General features: G+C 43.9%; 1 protein-coding gene across 1 annotated transcript; it reads left to right on the top strand.

Annotated features, from left to right (window-relative positions):
- The first annotated feature begins 4,161 nt into the window (after positions 1-4,161).
- GPR26 (G protein-coupled receptor 26) lies at positions 4,162-20,299 on the top strand. Its single transcript, XM_008640303.2, has 3 exons — positions 4,162-5,335; positions 9,988-10,101; positions 15,087-20,299. Exons 1-3 carry the CDS (start codon positions 4,668-4,670, stop codon positions 15,316-15,318), a joined length of 1,014 nt encoding a protein of 337 aa, XP_008638525.1. The 5' UTR covers positions 4,162-4,667; the 3' UTR covers positions 15,319-20,299.
- Positions 20,300-21,918: the final 1,619 nt, after the last annotated feature.

Genomic DNA, 21,918 nt, shown 5'->3' with positions numbered 1-21,918 from the left:
TGGGACAGTGGAAGGTGTCCCTGGCCCTGGCAGGGGGTGGCACTGGATGGGCTTTGAGGTCCCTTCCAACCCAAACCATCTAAGATTCTATAATGTTTCAACAGTTCCTGGAGGTTGGAAGTCATCCTTTCTAGAAGGGTTTTAAACAGAAAGGGTGCTGGTGCATGCTGGATAATTCTAACCTAAAGTAATGGTATTGTTCTACAGGCTGCAGTATTATGGATATACTAATTTTATTCCAATTTAAATGTGATGGAATTTTGTTTGTTTAATTGGAGTTTTTCAACCTCCCTCAAAGATGTTAATTTTCCCATTAGTTACTCTTTTATTCATCAGCATTAAGCAAGAGGCGAGGAGTAAAAATAGGTTGAGAACACAAAAAAAAAAAAAAAATCAGAAAACCAAACTAGAAGTCTCTTATATCTTTAAAAACATTAAAATGTAGCTAATTATTTTTTGTTATTAAATATTTCCTGAGGTGGGAAATGGCAGTGCAATTAAAATCAAATGACCAAGCTCTATTTTGAGCCCCCCTTTTTGTCTTTGAGGTAAACCAAATAAAGCAGGTACATCCACGCACTATCTCCTTTAAAAGAATGCTGTTCTAACAGAGCTCCATATGAAGATGAAGTGTGACTCAATATCTGCATCACTGATGGTGCTGATAGGGAGTGATTCTAAAATACAAATTCTGAACCAGACCCCATGCTGGAATATGCCATTTAACCTCCTGCATTTGCCAGAATAACACAGAGGCACCCAGTCACTGAGCTTGCTCACCCCCTAATTGGTCCCCAGGAAGGAAGCTCTCACCTGGCTCCAAAGGAGCTCGGGGAAAGGGAGAGTTCTGCCATCCACCTACGCACACATCCACCCACAAACCTCCCTGACTCAAAGCTTCCCATGGCTTTCTGCCTTTCCTGCCTTGATTTGATTTCCTTAGCTGCCCTAAGAGTCCTTAAATACCCATCCAGCAGGCAGAAGTGCCAGGAGCACCAGCCATGTGCCTCCGGACCTGATGTTTCTTTAATTCCATGAAGCAAAGCAGCAGTGACAGCCCGAGTGTGAATAATTCACCAGGAGGGCTCTGGAGAGCAGCTGTGGAGCTGTCCTGGCACTCTCAACTCAGGGGCTGTGAGGTGAAGCAGTGGAGGGTTTCTCTCCCCACATCCCCAGAGTGGTGGCCCATGAGAAACTACCTGGCTGGCCAGGAAATCCCAGTTAATCCCACTGTGCCACACACAGAACCTGCTGGAGAGGAAGGAGCCAGGCAAGAATCCAGAGTGATGCTCATTATCTGGGACTAGGGGCTGAAGCAAATGAATTTTTCATCAGTGAAGGTGACAGGGAAGGTGTAAAGGTCACCTCTGACACCCCCAAGAGGGACAGACCTGTGGCTTCTGTCTCCATCAAAAAACCTGCCAAGGGTTTGCATGGGTCTGGCTGAAGAGAGACCAAAGTCAACTTACATGAGTGCCTAAAGATCTTCCTCATCTTCCTTGGACTCAGTGGTCTCAGAGTCAGTTCTAACCTAAATGACTCTGTGATTCCATCCCAGGATTCCATCCCGGGATTCCAACCCAGGATTCCCTCCCCTGGGGAAGGGGGAGTGCCTGTGCAGTGCTCAGTTGCCAGCTGCAGTTAACCCTCAACAGATGCCCAGCAGATTCTTTCCTCCTGATTTGTCTAAAACGAAGCCATTTGGTGGGTCCATCGTGCTCCCTTGGGTACACATGATAAATAAACCCAGAGGTGTTCAGCAACCTCCTCTGCTGCAGGGATTAGCAACAGGGAAATTAGTTATGTAAATCGCTTGGGCCTTCAGAATACAAAATACAAAATACACACCGAGACTCAAATCCCTCACCAAGAAAAAATTCAGCTTCCTCCTGAAATCAACAAAGGTTTTCCCCTTGATTGTAGATTTTCTGCCAAACCTGACCTTCCATATTCCATCACAGCTTCACTGAACTCTCTCATTCTGCCTCCCATTATTTCACATCTATCGCTTAGGGAGAATCCTCTTTTCCCGACTGTCATCCCTAATCCTTTTTCTCCAGGCATACATTTCCTCCCCCACTGTTCACCCAGGCTTGACACCGATGCCAGACCCTCGTCAGAGCAGGGAATTACTCAGGCACAGAGCTTTTCAATCCTGGAGGCACCACAGCTCACTGAAGGGATAACAGCATGCTGTGTCAAGAAACCACCCTGATAAACCCTTGGTCTCGTGCATTGAAGGTAGGGAAAAAGCCTGAATTCCCCAGTCCTTGCAGGGTTCATTTGAGCCCAGGAGGAGGCTGAGTGTGGGAAGAAGGCTCAGGAATCACCTTGATGCCAAGTGGGGGTGAGACTCCCCTTTACCACTGTCACAGAGTACCTGCCTCTCATATATCACCTGGTTTTCCCTTTATTTTTCCCTGTTCTTCTCAGTATCCCTGCAAGTTTTCCCACATTTTTCTTCACAGTGACCCCCAACTCACAGAGCACCTTCCTGTGGTCCTGTAGCTGCCTTTGTCTGCTGAGATTTAATCTGTTCATGACTGTCCCATGGACACCCTGCTCGGGCTCTTGATGTCAGGACACCCCCCCCAGCAGGGTTGTTGCTTCCTACCCAAGGGGGAAACTTGCTGATGTGCTGGTGCTGTGAAGCAGCAGCAAAACCTTCATCCTCTCCCTCATTTCCTCAGTCTACCTCTCCTAAGAGGGTAAAACCCCCTCTTTTTTAAAGAAGGGGTCACCTTTAGGCTTTTCTCATGGAATCACTAAGGTCGGAAAATCCCTCTAAGATCATCAAGCCCCGCCAGCTATCCAGCATCACCACCACGTTCACCACTGAGCCACATCCTCAAATGCCACATCCACACATTTTTTTAACACTTCCAGGGATGGTGACTCCACCACTTCACTGACTCTGGAAAAGAGGCAGACACTGTAGTCCTCTCCTCACCCCCTCAGCATGAGGAGTCGTGTTCTGGAGACAGGGAGCTCTCAGGACTGACGGACAGACCTGGGCTCTGCACCCTGAGCTGCTCCTTTGTGGTCTTTGATGACTCTATCAGCCCTTTAAAACCTGGCTTTTGATAACAAAACAAACCAAAACTGAGGTGAAAGAGGTTTTTTTCTACAGCATGCCAAGCTCTGGCAGCGTGCAGGGTGCCAGCTCCGCTCCCGAGCTGCAGTGAGCAGCTGCTGCTCATGGAGATGCGCAGCTCTGGAGGGCTCAGAGGGAAAACTGCCCGAGCATCGAGCTCTCGTGCACGTGCAGAGGCACTTACTCAGCCCAAATAACCGTGCTGCAGGGTATCTTCTGCCTTCTTATTGTGCAGAGATTAAAGCTTGGCTGCCTTGATCAGAAAGCTGTCCTGATTGCTCACAAACTCTCAGCCTCCCCAGTTAAAACTGATTTAAAGAGACAGGAAAAGCAACGGGAAAACAGCTCCCGTTCCGTCCTTTAAAACAAACCTAATTTTGACACCTAATTATGTGCAAGTCAGACTCATTCCTATTTCCTTTGCCAAGCTGCTTTTTAGTTTTGATCTCACAGGATGCTCAGCCTCACAGGGAGGGAGGCTTTGATTAGGAGGAAGCAAAAACTCTTGGAGAGGAGAAAAGCTGAGTGAATAGAGGTACCTGCAGCACGATGCTGCCTCTGCCCCTCACCTGCTCTGTGACCGTGGGGATGTGGCGTTGGCATTTGGGCTTTGATTTCCCTGCTTTTAAAGGAGGAGGGCAAGCAGTCAGTTTCCTCCTCAGCATCGTATGTGGAGACAACGAACTGCAAAGTGCTGAACCAGAGCAGTAAAACCACTCCCGTCACCTAATGACAGCTCCAGAGAAGTAGCAGAATATATCCATTTCCCCTCATCTCTTTAAGCACAGCTAATGAAGAGAAAAGAAAGCCCCTGCCCTGGCTGAGAGCAAGCAGCAACACTGCAAGTGATGCACCGAAATGTAGGGAACACGCTGGAGTGCAGGAATTGGGTTACAATGCTGTTTGCAAATTAATGGCTAAATCAATTAAATGAAAGCATGGGATTTCTCTTGAGGAAAGTCTAGTCACAGTCGCAAGGAGAAGGGGAGGGGTTGTGGAGCAGGGATGACATAATCACGTTTGCGAATCACCAGCAGTGTGCATGCTTTAATCCATTAATGGGGTTTTTATCTGTGATCATAAAAAGCAGGTTACATTCAGCCTGCAAGGGAGTGAGGGTTGGAGGAGAGGGGAGGGGAGAGAAAGACAGAGAGGGAGAGAGAGGCAGAAAGCAAGGGAGAAAGAGAGCACAATTCACTCGGTGGATTGCTTGCAAGCTTGGGGCTGGTAATTAGGGCTCTCAGGAGAGCAGTTGCTCAGAATAACGTGCTCTCCTCAAAATGGACCGGCTGGAGACAGTGGTTCAGTCCTGCTGATATTTTTTAAGCCCTCCTTGCAGTTTGATGGGCATTCCCAGTGCTTTTGTGCACGTCTCGGGAAGCGTTGACGTGGAAAGGAGCAGCGAGGAGGGGGAGGTTGGAGGAGAAAACTGCAGCTCCTCTAAAAATACGGAGGGCATGCACGGGAGCGAGCAGGCTGGGGAGGAGGGCGAGGTGGGGGCACCTCGCACCATGGTCCCCCGGTGCCGGCGCGGCGCAGTTTCGGAGATGTCCCTCCTGTGACTGGACGCACCATGAGCATCTGGGAGCTGCTCCTGGCTTTCGTGGTGGTGGTGCTGATGCTCGTGGCCCTGCTGGCCAACGTGCTGGTGCTGATGTGCTTCCTGTACAGCGCCGACATCCGCAAGCAGGTCCCGGGATTGTTCATCCTCAACCTCACCTTCTGCAACCTGTTGATGGCTGTCTCGAGCATGCCCCTGACCTTGGCGGGGATCATTTACAAGAGTCAGCCGGCAGGAGATCAGGTCTGCCACGTTGTGGGCTTCCTGGAGACTTTCCTCACCACGAACTCCATGCTGAGCATGGCAGCGTTGAGCATTGACAGGTGGATTGCTGTGGTCTTCCCTCTAAGTTATCACTCCAAAATGAGGTACCGGGACGCTGCTCTCATACTGAGCTACACGTGGTTGCACTCGGCGTCGTTCCCCATAGTGGCAGCTTCTCTCTCCTGGGTGGGTTTCCATCACCTCTATGCCTCCTGCACGCTCTACAACAAGAGACCGGAGGATAGGACACAGTTTGTGATTTTCACTGGGGTCTTTCACGCCCTCAGCTTCCTCCTCTCCCTTGTAGTCCTGTGTTTCACATATCTCAAAGTGCTGAAGGTGGCACGGTTCCACTGTAAGCGGATCGACGTGATCACTATGCAGACCCTGGTGCTGCTTGTGGACATCCATCCCAGGTAAGGTTCCCGTGTGTTCAGCAACTGCTCATGGCAAAAGAAGTGAGGAGGGGGCTCAGTGTGATGCTAAATACAGACTAAGCTGTCTCACAGCAGGGGATGGGGAGGGGGAGAAAACAAGCATCCTCACAGCCGGTTTCTATTCTGCATGTTTCTTTTCACTTGGGTTTAATTCTCTGATTGCAGAACTCATTTTTTGTTAGGCTTGAGGACTTGTTTTGGGAGGGAGAGCAAAGGAACAGGCAGTTTTGGCTAAGCATGCACTTCCCTTTGAGACAGTGATCAGATCACTGCCCTTTGTCTCCAAAGGTGGATTTAGTGGTTGATAGCTTTGCATTTTCTGGGCACTGTCAGCCCAAAATGTTGCTGGATCCGTGAGAGGGAGGAGGCTGCACATGTCCCTTGGAGTTTGGAAGGGAAGCTGAGTGCTGCCTGCTGCTCCTTTTCCCAGCAGTTTTCCTATTGCTGTGCTCTCTGTAACTTTATCATTCCTGAAGGCAGGATCCTAAGGGAATTACAGCTGCAATATTCATGCACTTGAATACCTATACTTAAACCTTAAGTGAGAGAGAATTCAGTAGCAATGTTAATGTGACAAACAAGGGATGTATAGAGCTCATTTCAAACGAGAGATTTTAGGCAAGTCCCTTGTGCCTCGAGACAGGAGGAGAAAAGTTCCCAGGGACTGGGAGGATTGTGGGCTGGAAGGCAAGCACCAAACAGGGAGAGGAATGCGTGCAAAAGTCAGGCCAGGGATTATGCACAAGCTATAAATCTTGCATGAATAATCAATGCATAGATCTGGAAGGGACGCAGGCTCGGTGTGTGATACGGGGAAGAAATCTGCCTGGCAGAGAGGAAAGCAGGGAGCGGTCAGAGAGGGCTGTCCCACACCACACCTCCCATCTGACCATCCCTGCTCCCCTTCACTCCACGAGCTGGAGGTGAACAGCAGCCTCTCCCTTCGCAGCCAGCCAGGAGCAGAGCTGCAGGGCTCAGAGCAAATGTGGCTGTCCTCAAAAACAGGTCATGCTCTGGCGATGCCTGAGGCTAAGACAAATAAGTCTGGGAGGATCAGGGCAGGACAGCCCATTTTAGAGGGACAGAAACATTTGCTCAGATTTCTCCTGTTGAGCTGTTTGAGCTGTCTCTTGACCAAGAATGCAGAGCAGAACTTTGGGCAACTCTCGTTGCCATTCCTGAGAAATACAGGTATAAATCTTCCCTTATTCACCAAGTCACACTGAGGAAAAAACTCCCCCCTGCCCTGCTTGCTGTCTGGTTGATGAACTGTGCCTCGACTGCCTTAGTTCCTGCAGCATGAGGAGATGTGGTGGTTACTCCCAGGAAAGTGCCATAAACCCACCAGGGCTGGTTTAAGCTGCATTCATTTTGCTTAATGCTAAAAGTATGCCTGGACTGCACAGCAAAGTTTAGCAAGAGGGCAAAAATCTCAGTGTTATTTCTCCTCCTCTGCATTTTTTGTGGTTGAGGTTGATTTGAGGGCGTTTGTGCATTTTGTGATCCTCTCACTGCGGGATGGATTCTGCGGGGCTGTGGGAATGATGCTTCTTATCCTCGGGGGAGACAGAGCTGTACAGGCACTTTGCTGTGAGCAACCTGCACCACTGGCTCTTACCTCTGGCATCAGGTTATTCTGACGCCTCTCTCTAAGAAAGGAGAGTTTTGGCTTCTTTTCTACACTACAGAACTGGTGGCTGATTTGACCCGCGGAGGGGCTGCTTTAACCAGCGACAGCTCCTGCTGCTGAAAGGGGCAGATCTCAGGTCACCTTCCCTCCTGTGAGCTCTGCACAGGGGCTGCAGCTCTGCTGGAAGAGTCAGCGATGCTCAGAAATGTCTGACATAACAAAGGCATCATTTGCATTATGTAACAGGCAAGTTCAAGGTGCACTGTAGGACCTGAGAGCGCAGCCGTGGATGCTGGGAGAGTCCACAGGAAAGAGCAAAGTTTGCAATCCCACCTTAGACTACTCTGATTCTCCTGGCTCTTTGCAGGGTCTAGTTTCAACATTGGAAAATGAGTACAGACAATTTTCTGCTTCCCATGGCTCAGAATCCACCTGCAGGGGGGTCTAGTGACAGATGGCTTTATTACCTGTGACTTGGAGAGACACAAGTGATCTCCTGAAGATCATTTGAGAGGAGCACAAAGGAAACCTCCAAACACCCTACAAATTTGTGTGAATTTTTGGGGCACGTGTCCTTTCAAGTTAGCTGAGGTTTTTTAGTGGATCCTGCTTTTTCTTTGTTCTTAAGACCAAATTATCTTGGGTATTGTGGGAGATTTAACCCATGTATTTCTTAACTCAAATTATCTATATTATCTTTTTGGTGTATCCAGCTCTACACATCTTAAGGTCCAGCATCTCATAAACTTTGTTTAAAATACCAAACCTTCAAATGGATATATCTCAGATTTCCCAGGATATTAAAATCTTTAAATGAAAGCTTAGTCAACAATCCTGTTCTATTACTGATGTCACTACTGGAACTCACATGTCTCTTATCTTAGTGCATGAAAGTGCGTGCAAAAGCAAAATATTCATCTGTGTACATTATCTACATGAAGGAGTGAGATAAAATACCTTCCTCTGTGATGTGGTATTTATTGGATGCATCTGGAAATGCTGAACAAAAGAAATGGGTTTAAGTCTACCAGGACAGTCATGGGTGAGCTCTGGAAGTGAAAGACAGCTCTGCATGTGCCAGTAAGGAAAAGATGTAAATAGGGAAATAGAGACAAAAAATACGCCACCCTCTCCTCCCCAACAACATCCTAATTGAACCTGCTTTGGAGATTCACTTCCCTGTATTGCCATGGGCTTGGGATATTATGAATTTAAGAACACAGGTCTTAAACAAAGCTCACAGAACTCTAAGATCATTTTTCTGCACATAAAAATACTCCAAGTTCCCCAGCTCTTGCAGAACTGAGAGCACATAGGTTCCCTTGAAAAGGCGGATTTTTTTTCCCTTATCAGCTGTCATTTCTAGCTGCAAATAACTCACATATGGAACATGTAGCACCTTTAAAAGTGTCATATTCCTTAAGAGAATGACAATTTGTTTGGAGAACAAACTTTTCCTCCAGTATTTATTTCATCACGTCATGATAGCTGCTCTGGGGACCGGCAGTGTAAGACCAAGTTTAGAATGGAACAAAAGAAACACTTCTTCTTTAACACAACCAAAGGAGCTCACTGCCACAGAGATCACTGAAATCCTGTGATCCTCAGGACACAACATGTGTTTGGATGTTGATAAGACATTTACAGATGAAGTAAATAATGTAAGGGTATGTCCATGAGCCTCAGAGCTATGAGAGAGTGGAGCCTGAGATGAGTCATCAATTAAAAATTTACAACAAAAGTGGAAAGACCAATGCCAAACAGTTTGGGTTTTTGTTTTTTTTTTTTAAATATATATATAAATACAGGACATGGGACAAACCATTCAGTTTGCCTGAGAAGTGACTGTGTCACTGTGAGATCTGTGCAAGGAGTCAACACGTGGCAGCGCTGCCATGTGCACAGAGAGGGGTTCAGGGTGGCAGTCTGGCTTTGGCTGGGCCCTTTGCAAAGGGATTTACTGAGGTACAGGCAGTCCTGTCACTGTGGGAGATACCAGTGCTGCCCAATCCACCTGCCTGGAGTAGGCAGGAATCATCCACATCCCTCAGAAATCATAAGGAGCACAGGAGTCACTCAAGCAGATAGAGGAAGAGGACGAGCTTTCACATTAATCTTGTTTTCACTAGAAAATGTGCTGATTTCAGAGATTTTTTGCACTGAAAGCAAAGCCTCAGCCCTGTGCTCCTTGCTGGCACACCAAGGGAATTCAGAGCTCTCTGGTGGCCTGCTGAGACCACCAACAGGAAACTCCAAGGAAAAGCTCTTGTCCTAAAATGCCACAGCTAGGGAAAAACCCAGGGTGTGACTAATTTGTACATGTTTAGTTGGAAATGGGGCTGGTTTGAGGTGAGGAATGAGGATATCCCAGCACTGTAGATTTATTAAACAATTCCAGCTTTGCAGAGCATTCAGCACAGCAGCCCTGCAGATCTGCATGGGCTGATGGAATGTTTATGGCCACGCAGCTCACAGCTATGGGATACAGTGATTGCTCCCACATTGGCCTGAAGGTTCAGAGTGTTCTTTTTCCCATTATGATTTTGTTGTTTTGTTGTTTATCTTGCTGGGAAGTTTCTCCTCTCCATGGCAGTGGTGTTGGAATTGCTGCCTCTTGGGAAGTAGCCCGCTGCCTGTCCCACCCTGGATATTTTCCAAATCTCTGAGTAACATCTTGCCTGCAAATACAGCTTACAGTAGTTCAAAAAGGAGCTTCCAACTGTTTTCAAGGATAAATTCCACCAATTTTACTATAGATGAATTGATATAATGGAGAGGTGTGCACATAAATGTACAGTCATGTGTCTGTCAGTAATTTTGTGGAGGGTAAGATGATCAGACAATGCATTAACATTTGGTATTGCCCCATTTAAATGCAGTGCACCTGCTATTGGTTTATGCAATTAAAACAGATTGTTCTGCGTCATTCTGTAGTGAAGCCATTGCAGATTGTTACCTGATGCTGTGACTGATGCTCTTGTTTGTGTTGAATGTCACACAGTGTGCGAGAGCGCTGTCTCGAAGAACAGAGGAGACGGAGGCAGCGGGCAACGAAGAAAATAAGTACCTTTATTGGTACTTTCATACTTTGCTTTGCACCTTATGTAATTACAAGGTAAGTGTGAACCTACATCCTGGAAAAGGCTGCTGAGATGCACTCCTAGCTCAGGGAAGTAGGGCACTCTGAGCCAGAACAGGATTACAGGCTCCTGTGAAATTTTGATGCGCCGTTTCCACTCCTGTGACAGAGGTTGCATTTACTGAGCTAACAAACGATGTAAAATGTCACAGTGCTTCTCCACTCTGTCCTGATGCAGTCTGAGGGCCAGGCTCTGCTCACTCAGCCCAGTCAATGTGCAGCTGGCACATCAGTCCATAAGGTTTTGCAGACCTTTTTTCAGTTGTCACCTGCTGCTCTGATTGACTCCCCAGTCCAGGGGTTGATCTCCAGGGAAACACTGGCCTCAATAGCTCAGACTGTGAAAATTTGATCAACAACATCCAGTTGAGGTGTGAACACAGTCCACAGACTTAAACAAAACTTTTTGTGATTTATGGTCAGATGGCTATCCACCAGCTTATCTCTGGAAATGGCTCCTGTGGGAAACGCTAAATTACTCCTATGAAAAAATAAAAGTATTAGAAAGTGAGTCTCTCCAAAAAAAAGTTATCTAGCTGTTGAAGGAAATTTGCAGCTTGCATTCTTTATTAAAAGACTCTGGAAAAACTGAGATGCTGCTGTGCAAAACAGAGAAAAAAATTATTTTAAAAGTATCTCCTATTCCAGTACTATTAAGTAGAAATTAGTGGGACTGACTTCAGTCAAACTCAGATCTACCTTTAAAAAATCATTGAAAAAGCTGCATTAAGAGTGAATATAATTGAACACGTAGCCTACCCTGAGCTTTTCCTATTCAGTGTAATATCCTGAATTTCCAGAATTAGAAAGCAAAAGTAATTTACTAGAATTGCCTTCACTTTCATTTAGTGGCCACAAGACACCACTGCAATCCACGCACTTAAATGGTATGAAAGGCTTTGTAATTGAGGACATTTAGCCTTAATTCTCAAGGTGTAAGTTATTAAAGTATTTGTCTTTTTGCAAATGGTTAATTTTCATTTCATGTTGGGTCTCTGAACTTAATGAAAATCCTGCCAGTCACAGAATAGCTGGCGGCTCATCCTGAGTGACACCGAGTGCTCTAACCAGAGCTGTCAGGAGTATTTTTGCACTCCTCCAAAGGCATCTCAGCACTCAGGCACCACCTCCCCACCTCCTCTTCACTCTGTGGTGTCCCAATTTGTGTCCCAGTAGCCTTAAGATAGAGAAGAGGAGTTAGAAAAATCCTGAGCCTTCTCCCTTTAGTCTGTACAAGGATCACTTAAATGTTCTCCTGCCGAGGAACAGGTTCTCCACAGAGAGTGATGATGATGAGAGGTAAAACACAGGGTCCTGGATGCATGAGGATGTTTTGAGGCAGGGTGGGAGCTGGCCAGATGTGTCAGGAGGGTTGATGTTTCCCACATTCCTGGCCTTTTCAGTTCTGGCATGTTTAGGGGGATCCCTGCACAGCAGGCTGAGGGGAATTTCCTCTTGAGCTCCTTGAGACACCTTGCTGGACACTTGCAGGGCTGGGTGTCCCAGGACGATCATCCCTTCCTTCCCTGGGCCTCACCCAGGGCTGAGGGTGTGGACACTGAGGGAATTGGGAGAATTTGGTTTTAATTGTGTGGGAAAATAGTAATTTCTGGACTCTGTCCAGTGCTTTGCATTCTCAAGAGAGACACAATCAATCACAGTTCAAGCAGTGGACAGAAGTCAGGAGAGGGAGTGCCTCTGCCAGCTCTAACCAGCAACGCACTCCAATTAAACATGCTTTTAAGTACTCCCTGAATTGGGGGCTGTCAGCAGCAAATCACAAAGTTTTACTATAACCTTGTTATCTTCCTGTTTGCACACTAAAAATAAATACCTGTCTCTAGGAAGTCCATGAGCCAGTGAAGGAGTTGTGATTATGAACCCATAGGGATAAATACTCCTCCAGATAGATGAGAGTTTTTCAGATCACATCAAGATAAAAATCAAATTAGGCACTTCTTTTATCAAGAAAACACCCTTCTAATGAGTTCAGTGGATGACCTTAAGTGGTGTATCAGAATCTGATTGTCTTTGATCCAGTGTTTCCTCTGTACCAGCATGACTGGTGCATTCCCCCATATTATATATTTCTAGGCATAGCTTGTTTCTTGTTTTGTAAAAATAACTTGTTGGTGCACATCTCTTCCTTTGCTTTATTTTTGATTATGGGATTAAAGATACTTGTTCCAAACCTCTTTTCTCCAAGGATCTTTTTCATAAGAAAAATGAAGAGAAGTCATAGCAGTTTCTCATATTCATTTCCAACTCCAGGCATTTCATACCAAAATACAGAACTTTGCTCGTGCAAGTTAATAAGTGCTGTCAATGCATGAGGAAATTGGCTCTAAATTAAAAATCCTGAAGTAATAGCAGGCAGAAGTTCATAGTCTCAAGCCCTCAGGTTACAGAGGAGGATGGTGGAACAAGCAGAAGATGATTAGAATTCTGTTGTATCATCTCTGGGGAATAGGGGGTGAGCAAACCCTGTTTTTAAACTGTTGTTTGCCTCCCAGATTGTGCTTGGGCACACAAGAAGCTCAGAATTCTTGTGCCATTTGTGTTCTTCAGCCTCCCAGCTGGGTGGGCACACTTTTGGTACAATATTTTAGTGCAGTGATTAACTGCACAGGTAAATAAAGGATTTCCAGTGTGCATTACATGTGTAGAGATCAAGGTCATGCGCTTCAACATGGCATTCTCATTTGTTTACTGAAGGTGGAATAAAATAATTGGATAGCCACGTGAAATGACACACTCTACAGGGTTATAAGTTTCTAAAATATGAACAAAATATCACAGAAGAAGAGCTTACAGCTTTGAAATAAAAGGGCTCTGAAGACCAGACAGTAGAAGAGAGGCTTATGAAAGCAAGCCAGGGAATTATGTAGTTGATACTGTAAAATTTAATTTACAGGTAGCACTGAAATATTAATGTTCCTTCACTAAAAATGTCTCTTTTAGGCTGAAAAGCTTCATGAAAATGGAAGCTATGCATATCATTTCCCTCACAAATGAGAAACAAAACCTTTCAAAGGCAATAAATTCTGTGATATGCCTTGAAAGGCTGACATTTAATTGTTTGTACATGAAGTGGAAATGCATAGCTTGGGGTTTGGCTGCATTTCTGTGTTTGCTGCTTGATAACTGCAAATGTAATTTACTATAAAAAAATAATACATGAGAATTGAAAAATGTGTAAATGTCAAGGAAGCTTTTGGAACGCAAGGAAAATATTTAAGATTTTGTTAATAAAATTGTAGGCTTTTCATTTGATCAGTCAATGAAGGTAAAATTAGCAAGTCTAGGCTTGCAACCCAAAGTGTCTCTTTGATGTGCTTTAAATGGAGATTGTTAATGTCTCAGAGAACTGACTGACAGACCCTCAGACACAAATTTGTCATATTTTGGTTATTCAAGGCATCCGCTGAATTTAATTAAACATAATCAAATTCACATCTGTAAAGCACTCAGTAAAAATAAATCATCCAAATGAAATTCAACATGATGGAATTCAAAATGTGAAGTAGGCATCAAATAAATGAAGTGGAGACCAACAAGGATGGCTCATGGTAGATTACAAAGTAAATGTGACTCAGTAGATGATTAATTTCCAAATTGTCAATTCTCATTTTAGAACATATTAATGTGGATGTCAAGTTGCATTTTATTAAAGAAGAGAGAATACACCACATGAGACCACCTGGAAACTTTAGTAGATGATAATTAGGTCTCAGTTCTGATCTTCCTTTATGGGAAAGATAACAACCATGAGTTACAAGGAGAGGTTGAAAGAACATTTGTTTAGTTGAGGTGGAAGGAGAGAGAAATGGGACAGATGGGGGTTCTTTGGGATCTCAAAATTGCTGAGCCAAGCAGCACCAGTGGAGTGGCACAAGGGATTCCCAAGTATTTGCATGTGACATTCCCTGGTCACCTGAAATGTCCCTCCCCCTGACTGGCCTGTGCCATTCGCCAGCATTATTTTAAACAATGTGTAGCAGTGAAAGGTTTTGGAATAGGAATAAAATGACTGAGGAAAAAAAAAACCCTCATCTTTAAACTGCTTGAAGTACCAACATTACTGTCATTGCTGCTGCAGGAACCACCCTTCAGAAAGCTCCTTGGAAGTGGTGCTTTGTCTGGAGAAATGTGAGCAACTGAAGTATTTCCCAGGCAGATTTAACAACATCTGCTGCTGCAGACAGGTTCAGCAAAGATCTGATTTGCCATGTGGGGTTCTGTAACAGCACGTGGCTGTTCGACCTCTATAAAAATCAATAGTTTCTAACAGCCTTAGAGGCATATGGAACAGAGCTGCCCTTTGGTGTTGCTCAAAGACATGGGGAGTTATCAATATTTCACTGTCAAAAATATTCTTTTAGTACACAGTGAACTCTCTGGGCTAGTGTAGGTATGAGGAGTATATGGAGCTCTTCCCTCTCCCCCTCCCTTAATGATTTTAAAGTTTTGTCTTGCTAAATATGTTGCAAATGTGAATTCTTGCCCTTTGAACTGACCAGTTTTTAAATTCAAGGTACGATATGCCATCTCTCAGTGATGAATTTCCTTGTGTGTTTCTATGACTCAGAAAAACTGTTTAAAGGCATTGAACTCTCTCTAGATCTGGACTGGCCAAGAGAGCCGGATAGCCCATGTGAGGTGACTCAGATACTCTGCAGGGGACCTAGAACCGCGAGTTCAGACTGATGCTGGGTTTTTAGAATGTGAGTGGTAGTGGAATATGACTCCCATGAGACCAAGCAACGGCACTTCGGCAAACAGGCCTCAAGTTTACGTTAGCAGTCTTTAAAATTTGTAAGAGGAGGACGACATACACATTTTCATGAGTATGGCTTTCTTTTCTTTAGTTTTGTTGCAATTGCCCAGGAATAATTTGAGGGTTTGGGGTGGGTTAATGTCATTTTTAACGTTTCACTCTTTCACCCTTCCTCTTTCCCCAGACTTGTTGAATTATCCTCTGTGGTCCACATCAGCGCCCACTGGGGGATCATTTCCAAGTGCTTAGCTTACAGCAAAGCTGTTTCAGACCCTTTTGTGTACTCTTTGCTACGGCACCAGTACAAGAAGACGTGGAAGGACATCATAAACAAGATCCTCAAGAGAAGCTCCATCAACTCCTCCGCGCTGGCGGGCGAATCGCACAACCGGAACCTTCCGCAGCTGAATGAATGAGGAGCCCGGTATGGGACAGACAAAGTGAGATTTGTGAGACAACAGGAACTGGCCCATCCTTAGTAGCTCTCCTCACCTGCCCAGGTTTTGGGAGGCAGCTGTGGACAGGGTGAAGCCCAGCCCACGTCCCTCCAGTAGCCCATGTAACATCCAAGGGAGACAGGCTGCTCTGGACCTCCTGCCCCCGACTGGAAGAGCGCTATTGATCCGTGATCCTGCAGGCTCCACAAATACAAATCTCCCATTGATTTCCATCAGCAGCTGCATCTATAGATAGAAAAGTAGTCCTCAGCAGAGGGGCTCATGAAAGTAATGGGAGCAAACCGGTGCCATGGTGAGATTATTCTAAAAAGCTGCACTGGGATATTTGTGCTGTGTTTGTCACTGGCTGCAGGTAAAGCTCCCTCTGCTGTAGCTGCCAACATGGCTTTACAAAAACCACCCCACCCTAGTGGCTTGAGAAGGTTTTGTGCAGAAAATATCTTAATGGGAAAAGCTTAAAAAAAAATTCTAAATATTCATCCAGCGCCCAGCACAGTTCAGCCTTCTCTGATATATATATTTGGAAGAATCCTGTAGAATTGAAGGAAGAGAAAAAACAATTTGGACTATGCTGGATTCAGCCATGTCTTCTCTAAATTTTTTATGTTATTTACTCAGAATCCCACTAATATTTTCCCCATTAAATTTCAGGAAAATACAAATGGTAGACAGGGTGGAAAGGTCAGGATGCCTCCTGCCTACCATCCATATATCTGAGCTCTGAAGAGCTGGATTTTGCCCAAAGCTGCAGATCTGGGCCCTGTGCCCAAGAGGAAAAATAACAAATCTCTTTTTCTGAGGAGTTATTAATCATAGGGTTTTTTCCTACTTAAAGGAAAGATGAGCCTAAATCTGAGTTTCAAGTATAATTTCCAAAGCAAGTGGAGCACAAATAATAGGGCCCCTCTCCACCATGAGAGGGGAACCAATAATCTGAATCCACATCTGTACGTGCAAATCTCTGGAGGTTTCAGTACAAATCTTTATAGCTCTGGATTGCAGTTCTGCATAGGAACATTATTAACATTTACCATGCACTCAGATGCATGCCCAGATCTTAAAATAGGCTTGGTTAATTAGGCTTCATGAATGCAATGGTAGCTTAAATAACAGCTGACACAACTAACTGGCTGTACTTCCATCTATCCTTGCTCATATTCCAACTGTCAATGCCATACTGAGAAAATAAGGCCTCAAGTAGTAAAAAATGTGGGATTACTTTTTAGTTGGCACCTTCTCTCATGCAAGAAAAGGGCTTGGTATGTTGCAAAAAATGCCCACTGTTGGATTTTCTGGCCTCTGATTCAAAGCTCAGACTGGGAACTCAGTGAGGGGCCTCACCCCAAAGTCAGTGAATGTGGGGTAACACCTCAGTTATTATGTGAAGATTATCAGCTACCATGTAAATAAAAATTTTCAGCTTATTTATTAATTTCAGTCAGAAAAAAATACCATAATTACAATAAAATCCACATGTAATTACAGCCACAGAATTTAAGTAAGCTTTTACAGCACTGCATTTAAATGAGCCCTTGGCCAGATTAAATTGTCTATCTCAGTTTAATCATTTTGCTTCTTAGGCTTAACATAATTTTCTCAGGTGGTATAGATAAAAACACCCAGTTCAATACTTTTTTCTTTAAAAATTCAAGACATATTGATGATTGGATTGTAGTAGTGTGCAGGATGTTAGAAAGTTGATTATTACTGAGTTTAAAAAGATAAAAAGCTCTATACTGAGCATGTTTGACTAAGATCACTTTTACTAAATTGCACCAGGAAAGTCCACAGCTGTTGTAAACTTCCACGTGGAGTTGATGCCAAAGTCAATGGGAGGTTTGTACGTCAATAAGGGCAGCTCCAGAAACATTCAAACTTTCAAATTCAAAGACAGCAAGCTAGTTTCCCAGGAGAAACAATCCAAAACATAATACATTTAGGATGTCTAGTAAAAGATGGAGAATACAGCACTGGACTTGTCTCATGATGCTTGTGTATCACAGTCAGTCACTGGTTGATTTATATCCCACCATGAGCAATAAATCTCTCCCTTCGTATGTGTTTAAAAATTTGTCTCTCTTTCATAGTGCCTTTCTTGTATAATTAATCCTATAATAGAGAATAGATATAATTTCCCCTTCCTTGCATCAGCTCTCTGTCATGTTTTGACCATCTGAAGCAAGCAGGAGTTGTAAATGCTGGTGCTTGACAAACTGCCTCAGAACACAAAATAAAAATAGCACCCCAGCATTCCCTGATGACATTTTATGGGACACTCGAAATACGATGCTGTGGCTTGTTAAGTGCTAGATATTCAGCTGAATTCTTATAGGCAACTGGCAAAATTTTCTAAAGTGTGTGTCTCAGTGATGAATGTAGATATGAGTAACCATCTGTCTGCTGAGTATTATCTGTACTATACAACACTCTGACCCGAGTGAGGTAAAATAACAGTGGTAAGTGTAATGCACAGTATTTATTATCTCTGCTCATGAAGCAGAACTGTTCTCTTGTCTAACACACGTGTGCAAAGGGGGGGGAGGGGGGATTTCCATTTGTTACTTAAATATTTTTGAAGAAGTTTGTAAAGTTTGGCTGCATCCTGTGCCCAAAATCTGGAGCTGCATGTGCAAAATCTGGGCAGCTGCTTAGGCAATATGCAGTTTTCTGTTTGTTGGTATCTGTGACCCATATGCAATATCTACTCCTCACACGCATGTTCAATTAACATTTCCTTTCTATCTTGTAAATTTGGCAGGCAGAGCACTGGCAGATGATTAAGAGAATGTAGTCCACTGTGTCATTTTGTGGATTCTGAGCTTTTTCCTTTGTTCATTTTAACGGTTTTTATGTAATTTCAGAGCCCTAACTGTGAGCTGTGATCCTGGTTTATGTTATGTTCTTGAGCCAGCTTGAATGTGAAGATCTGGGTAATTGCATTTGGCAAAATCGAGGAGAGGCTGAACAGGGTTTGTTGAACAATTATTAGGTACTAGGCCCTCTCCTGACATAGATCAAAATAATGGTTGTTTCACCTGAGGATTGGGTCTATTAGATTACTTTATCCAGGTTTTATACATGTCTGCTCAATGTGTACAGCCCTGCTTTTTATGGTATTTACAAATGGGAGGATGTAGACAGGATTTAGGGAGTTCTTCTTGTGTGTAAGTTCTCACTTCCAATGTCAGGCAACCACAATACTCAACAAGTTCTATCTCTGTTCTTCCTCTTTGAGAAGATCACCCTAACAATCTCTTTGCAGTAGCCCTAAATCAGACTTTTTAGAACTTCCTTTATGTCTGAAAAAAAATAAAAGCTAGAGATTAAAAATGGTCCAGACAAATCCTTATGAAGCCTGACGACTGTTGCAGCAGCAGCCACTCATATCACAGCACCACAGACCAGCTGAGGTTGGAAGGAACCTCAAAAGGCCCCCAAAAGGCCCCCAAAAGCCACATCCCTGCCTCTGGCAGTGATTCACCCTCTCAATTTTGCCAGTGCATCTAGGAAATGATCTTGGTTTGCTTCAGATCAAAAGTAAAATCTTCTGGCAAGGATATTTTTTTAAAAAATAACTTTGAGAAGACATTTTAGACTTAACTTCAAAATCAAAACATTTTTAAGAGGTTCCAAGAGTGAGGCAGGAATGGATGTGAGTGGGAGGCTGAGGGTCAGGGAGGTTGGGAAGTACAAAGTGGCTTTGCTGCAATGATATGGGATTCCTTGGCTGCAGTGGGATTTTCCCAGTGCCCTGTTTCCACCCCGGGAGCTCTCCAAGTCTCTCAGATATTCACTCATTCCAAAGGAAAAGGTGAAAATCCTGTCAAAGCCCTGTAGCTGTGCCACAGATTGGGCTGAGGCTGCAAGAGCAGCACAGCTGCCACAGGAGGACCCTTTTGGGTTTGGGAAGACTCTAATGGTTTTCAGATGGTTTATGTGGAAACTACTCATGTTTTTTGAATGACCAGAGAGTCTAATTCTCAAAGTCCAAGAGGTTTAGATCACTTGCAGAATGTGAATTTTTCTGGACCTACATGCCTCAGGTTTCAGAGCTCCCTTACCTCTCTTAATCCTAAATGAAGAAGACTCTGAATTCCCTGTCCCATACAGTTTTACATGTACAGTGAATATCTCTGGAACAACCCTTTGGAAATTGCTTTTCACTGCTGTTAGATCTGTCTTCTCCCCACTCTCAACGTTCTTATCATTAAACAAAGCTTAAAAGCAAAGACAGAGACTTCACACCTCTGTCAGCTCATTGTTAGTTGACTCTATAAATCACTGATCAGCACGGAAAGCTCAGTTAGGTCCTGATCCCAGAGTCACTGTGTGTTTGCTTTGCTGGGTTGTGAGGACTGAGCACAGGATTATGTGTCTGCAGAATCAGGGATTATGTCTTTGTAACCTCCCCACACCTGAATAAGTGAGAACAATGACATTGTAGCCTTAAATCTCTTTATTTTTAATTTGCTTTTCATGCTTTCAGCATTCAATATAGTGAAAATTTTTGACAGGTGACCTTTTTTTTAGGAAAACCATCCTGCACCAAAAGGCAACTGTCCCTCTTGGGGGGGTATAAAAGTTTACATGGAGAAAAGAGCTGCTGAGTCTTTGTAAAATGTCAGCTTCTTACCTGTACTCTTGGTGTGTATGGTGTAAATATGTATTTAGGATTGTTGGGTTTTAAGCAAATACTGCTGATCTAATGAACTGGAGAAGTTTATCACATAGGTCTATATTTCTAAGGAGGAGGATTAGAGCTACAGACTTTAAGTGCCCTTCAGAAATGTGTGTGCCAAGAAGCAAAAGCGTCAGGGGTGTGACAGCAGGGGTGGCAATCGTGGAGTAAAAGAACATTTTTGGTTGAAGAAATGCTGTTTCACAGGGTTTCAATATACCCAAAGGCACGAGCCCATATGGCTGATTATTTACACACAAAGTCATGTTAGGAAAAGGATTTCCATTTGGAATTGTTACTGAATTATACAATCATAGAGTGGTTTGGGTTTGAAGGCAGCTTAAAGATCATCCAGTCCAATGCCACCCCCTGCCATGGCAGGGACACCTTCCACTGTCCCAGGCTGCTCCAAGCCCTGTCCAGCCTGGCCTTGGACACTTCCAGGGATCCAGGGGCAGCCACAGCTGCTCTGGGCATCCTGTGCCTGCCCACCCTCACAGGGAAGAATTTCTCCCTAATATCCAATCTAAATCTCCCCTCTGTCAATTTGAATCCATTTCCCCTTGTCCTGTCACCCTCTGCTCTTGTCCAAAGTCCCCCTCCATCTTGCTGGTATTAGAAAACTGTTTTCTAGTCACTGTAGTTCTACAATTTCAGCTTTAAAACAAACCTCTTTTAAAAGTCATGCAAAGAGCAAAAAATTGAAAGCCCCCATTCCCTTGGGATTTGGATCCAGTGCTTTTGAATGAAATGCCAGAGCATCCCAGTGAGATACCAGTGGGAATGCAGCAGGTCCATGCAGCCTTCCCCTTGCTGCCCATCCCAGTGTCCTGCTCTGTTGTATTGCACTTGTGTTACACTGAGCTCTGGAACAAAAACTTTAAAAAGCCCTGTCATATACCAAAGTGTTTTAATTTACCTCCTGACCACTAAGTCCTTGTGCACAGACAGGTAAATTCTCCTCCTGTTTTGCTGATGGGATCAATGAGCAACACAGGGAAAAAAATACAAAGTAAGAAATCTCATTAATTTAATTACTTTTATGAGGAAAAAGTCAGTAAAATGACTGGTGCCCTCAGGGTAACACAGCAAACAAGTGACAAGGCTGGGGACAAGTTCTCTGTGCTCTGTGTCCAGCCTTATTCAAGTGAAATAAAGCCACCTGCATCAGCCAGACTAAAGAATGGGTCTTTTTATAGAAGAAACCATAGGGCTTCCCAGATAAGACATTTTAAAACTATTATCACATATTGCCTTGGAAAATAGAAATAGGTAACTAAGAGGTGCCTTGATTATTTATACACATGGCATTTTTCTAATCCTTAGAATTTTTTTCACAGCGTTTTTTGTTTTTGAAGATTATTTTAGGATTAAGAAATTTCCATGTTTGGCAATCACTAATCATTCCCTTCTGAATTCTTGCAGGAATGTAACCTATTACCAGTCCTTCCAGATACAGTTAGATATAAACATTTGCCCCTAGATTAGACTATTAGAAGATTATTTGATTTTAAAAAAAAATTCTAAGGAGCTGGTTTTACAACTCCTTGCTGCAAGGACAGTGGGGTTGCTTGGGTGAGTAAGGACCATTCATATCATGAGAGGTATAAAAGGTTTAGTCTGTGTATTTAAAGTATTTTGTTTTGTTTTGCAAATATTGAACATAGATGGGTTCCTATTTCTAAAAGCACCTAGAGCCAGTCTGAAGGAAGGTAGTTATGAAATAACATTGAAAATAGCTGCTGTAGATAGGGCATGTTTGATTATATTATTATAAATATACCACTATAATTTATTGCATTTAACTTTTTTGTATAACAATGGGGTGTAATTGCAGGGGCTATTTATTTTGGGGGGAAATGGGAATATAAATGAAACCT

This window comes from Corvus brachyrhynchos, unplaced genomic scaffold, assembly GCF_000691975.1.
Source record: "Corvus brachyrhynchos isolate BGI_N302 unplaced genomic scaffold, ASM69197v1 scaffold499, whole genome shotgun sequence".
In the NCBI taxonomy this organism is placed as follows: domain Eukaryota; kingdom Metazoa; phylum Chordata; class Aves; order Passeriformes; family Corvidae; genus Corvus; species Corvus brachyrhynchos.
The sequence above is the reverse complement of the archived record's forward strand: the minus strand, read 5'-3'. Positions and strand labels throughout refer to the sequence as shown.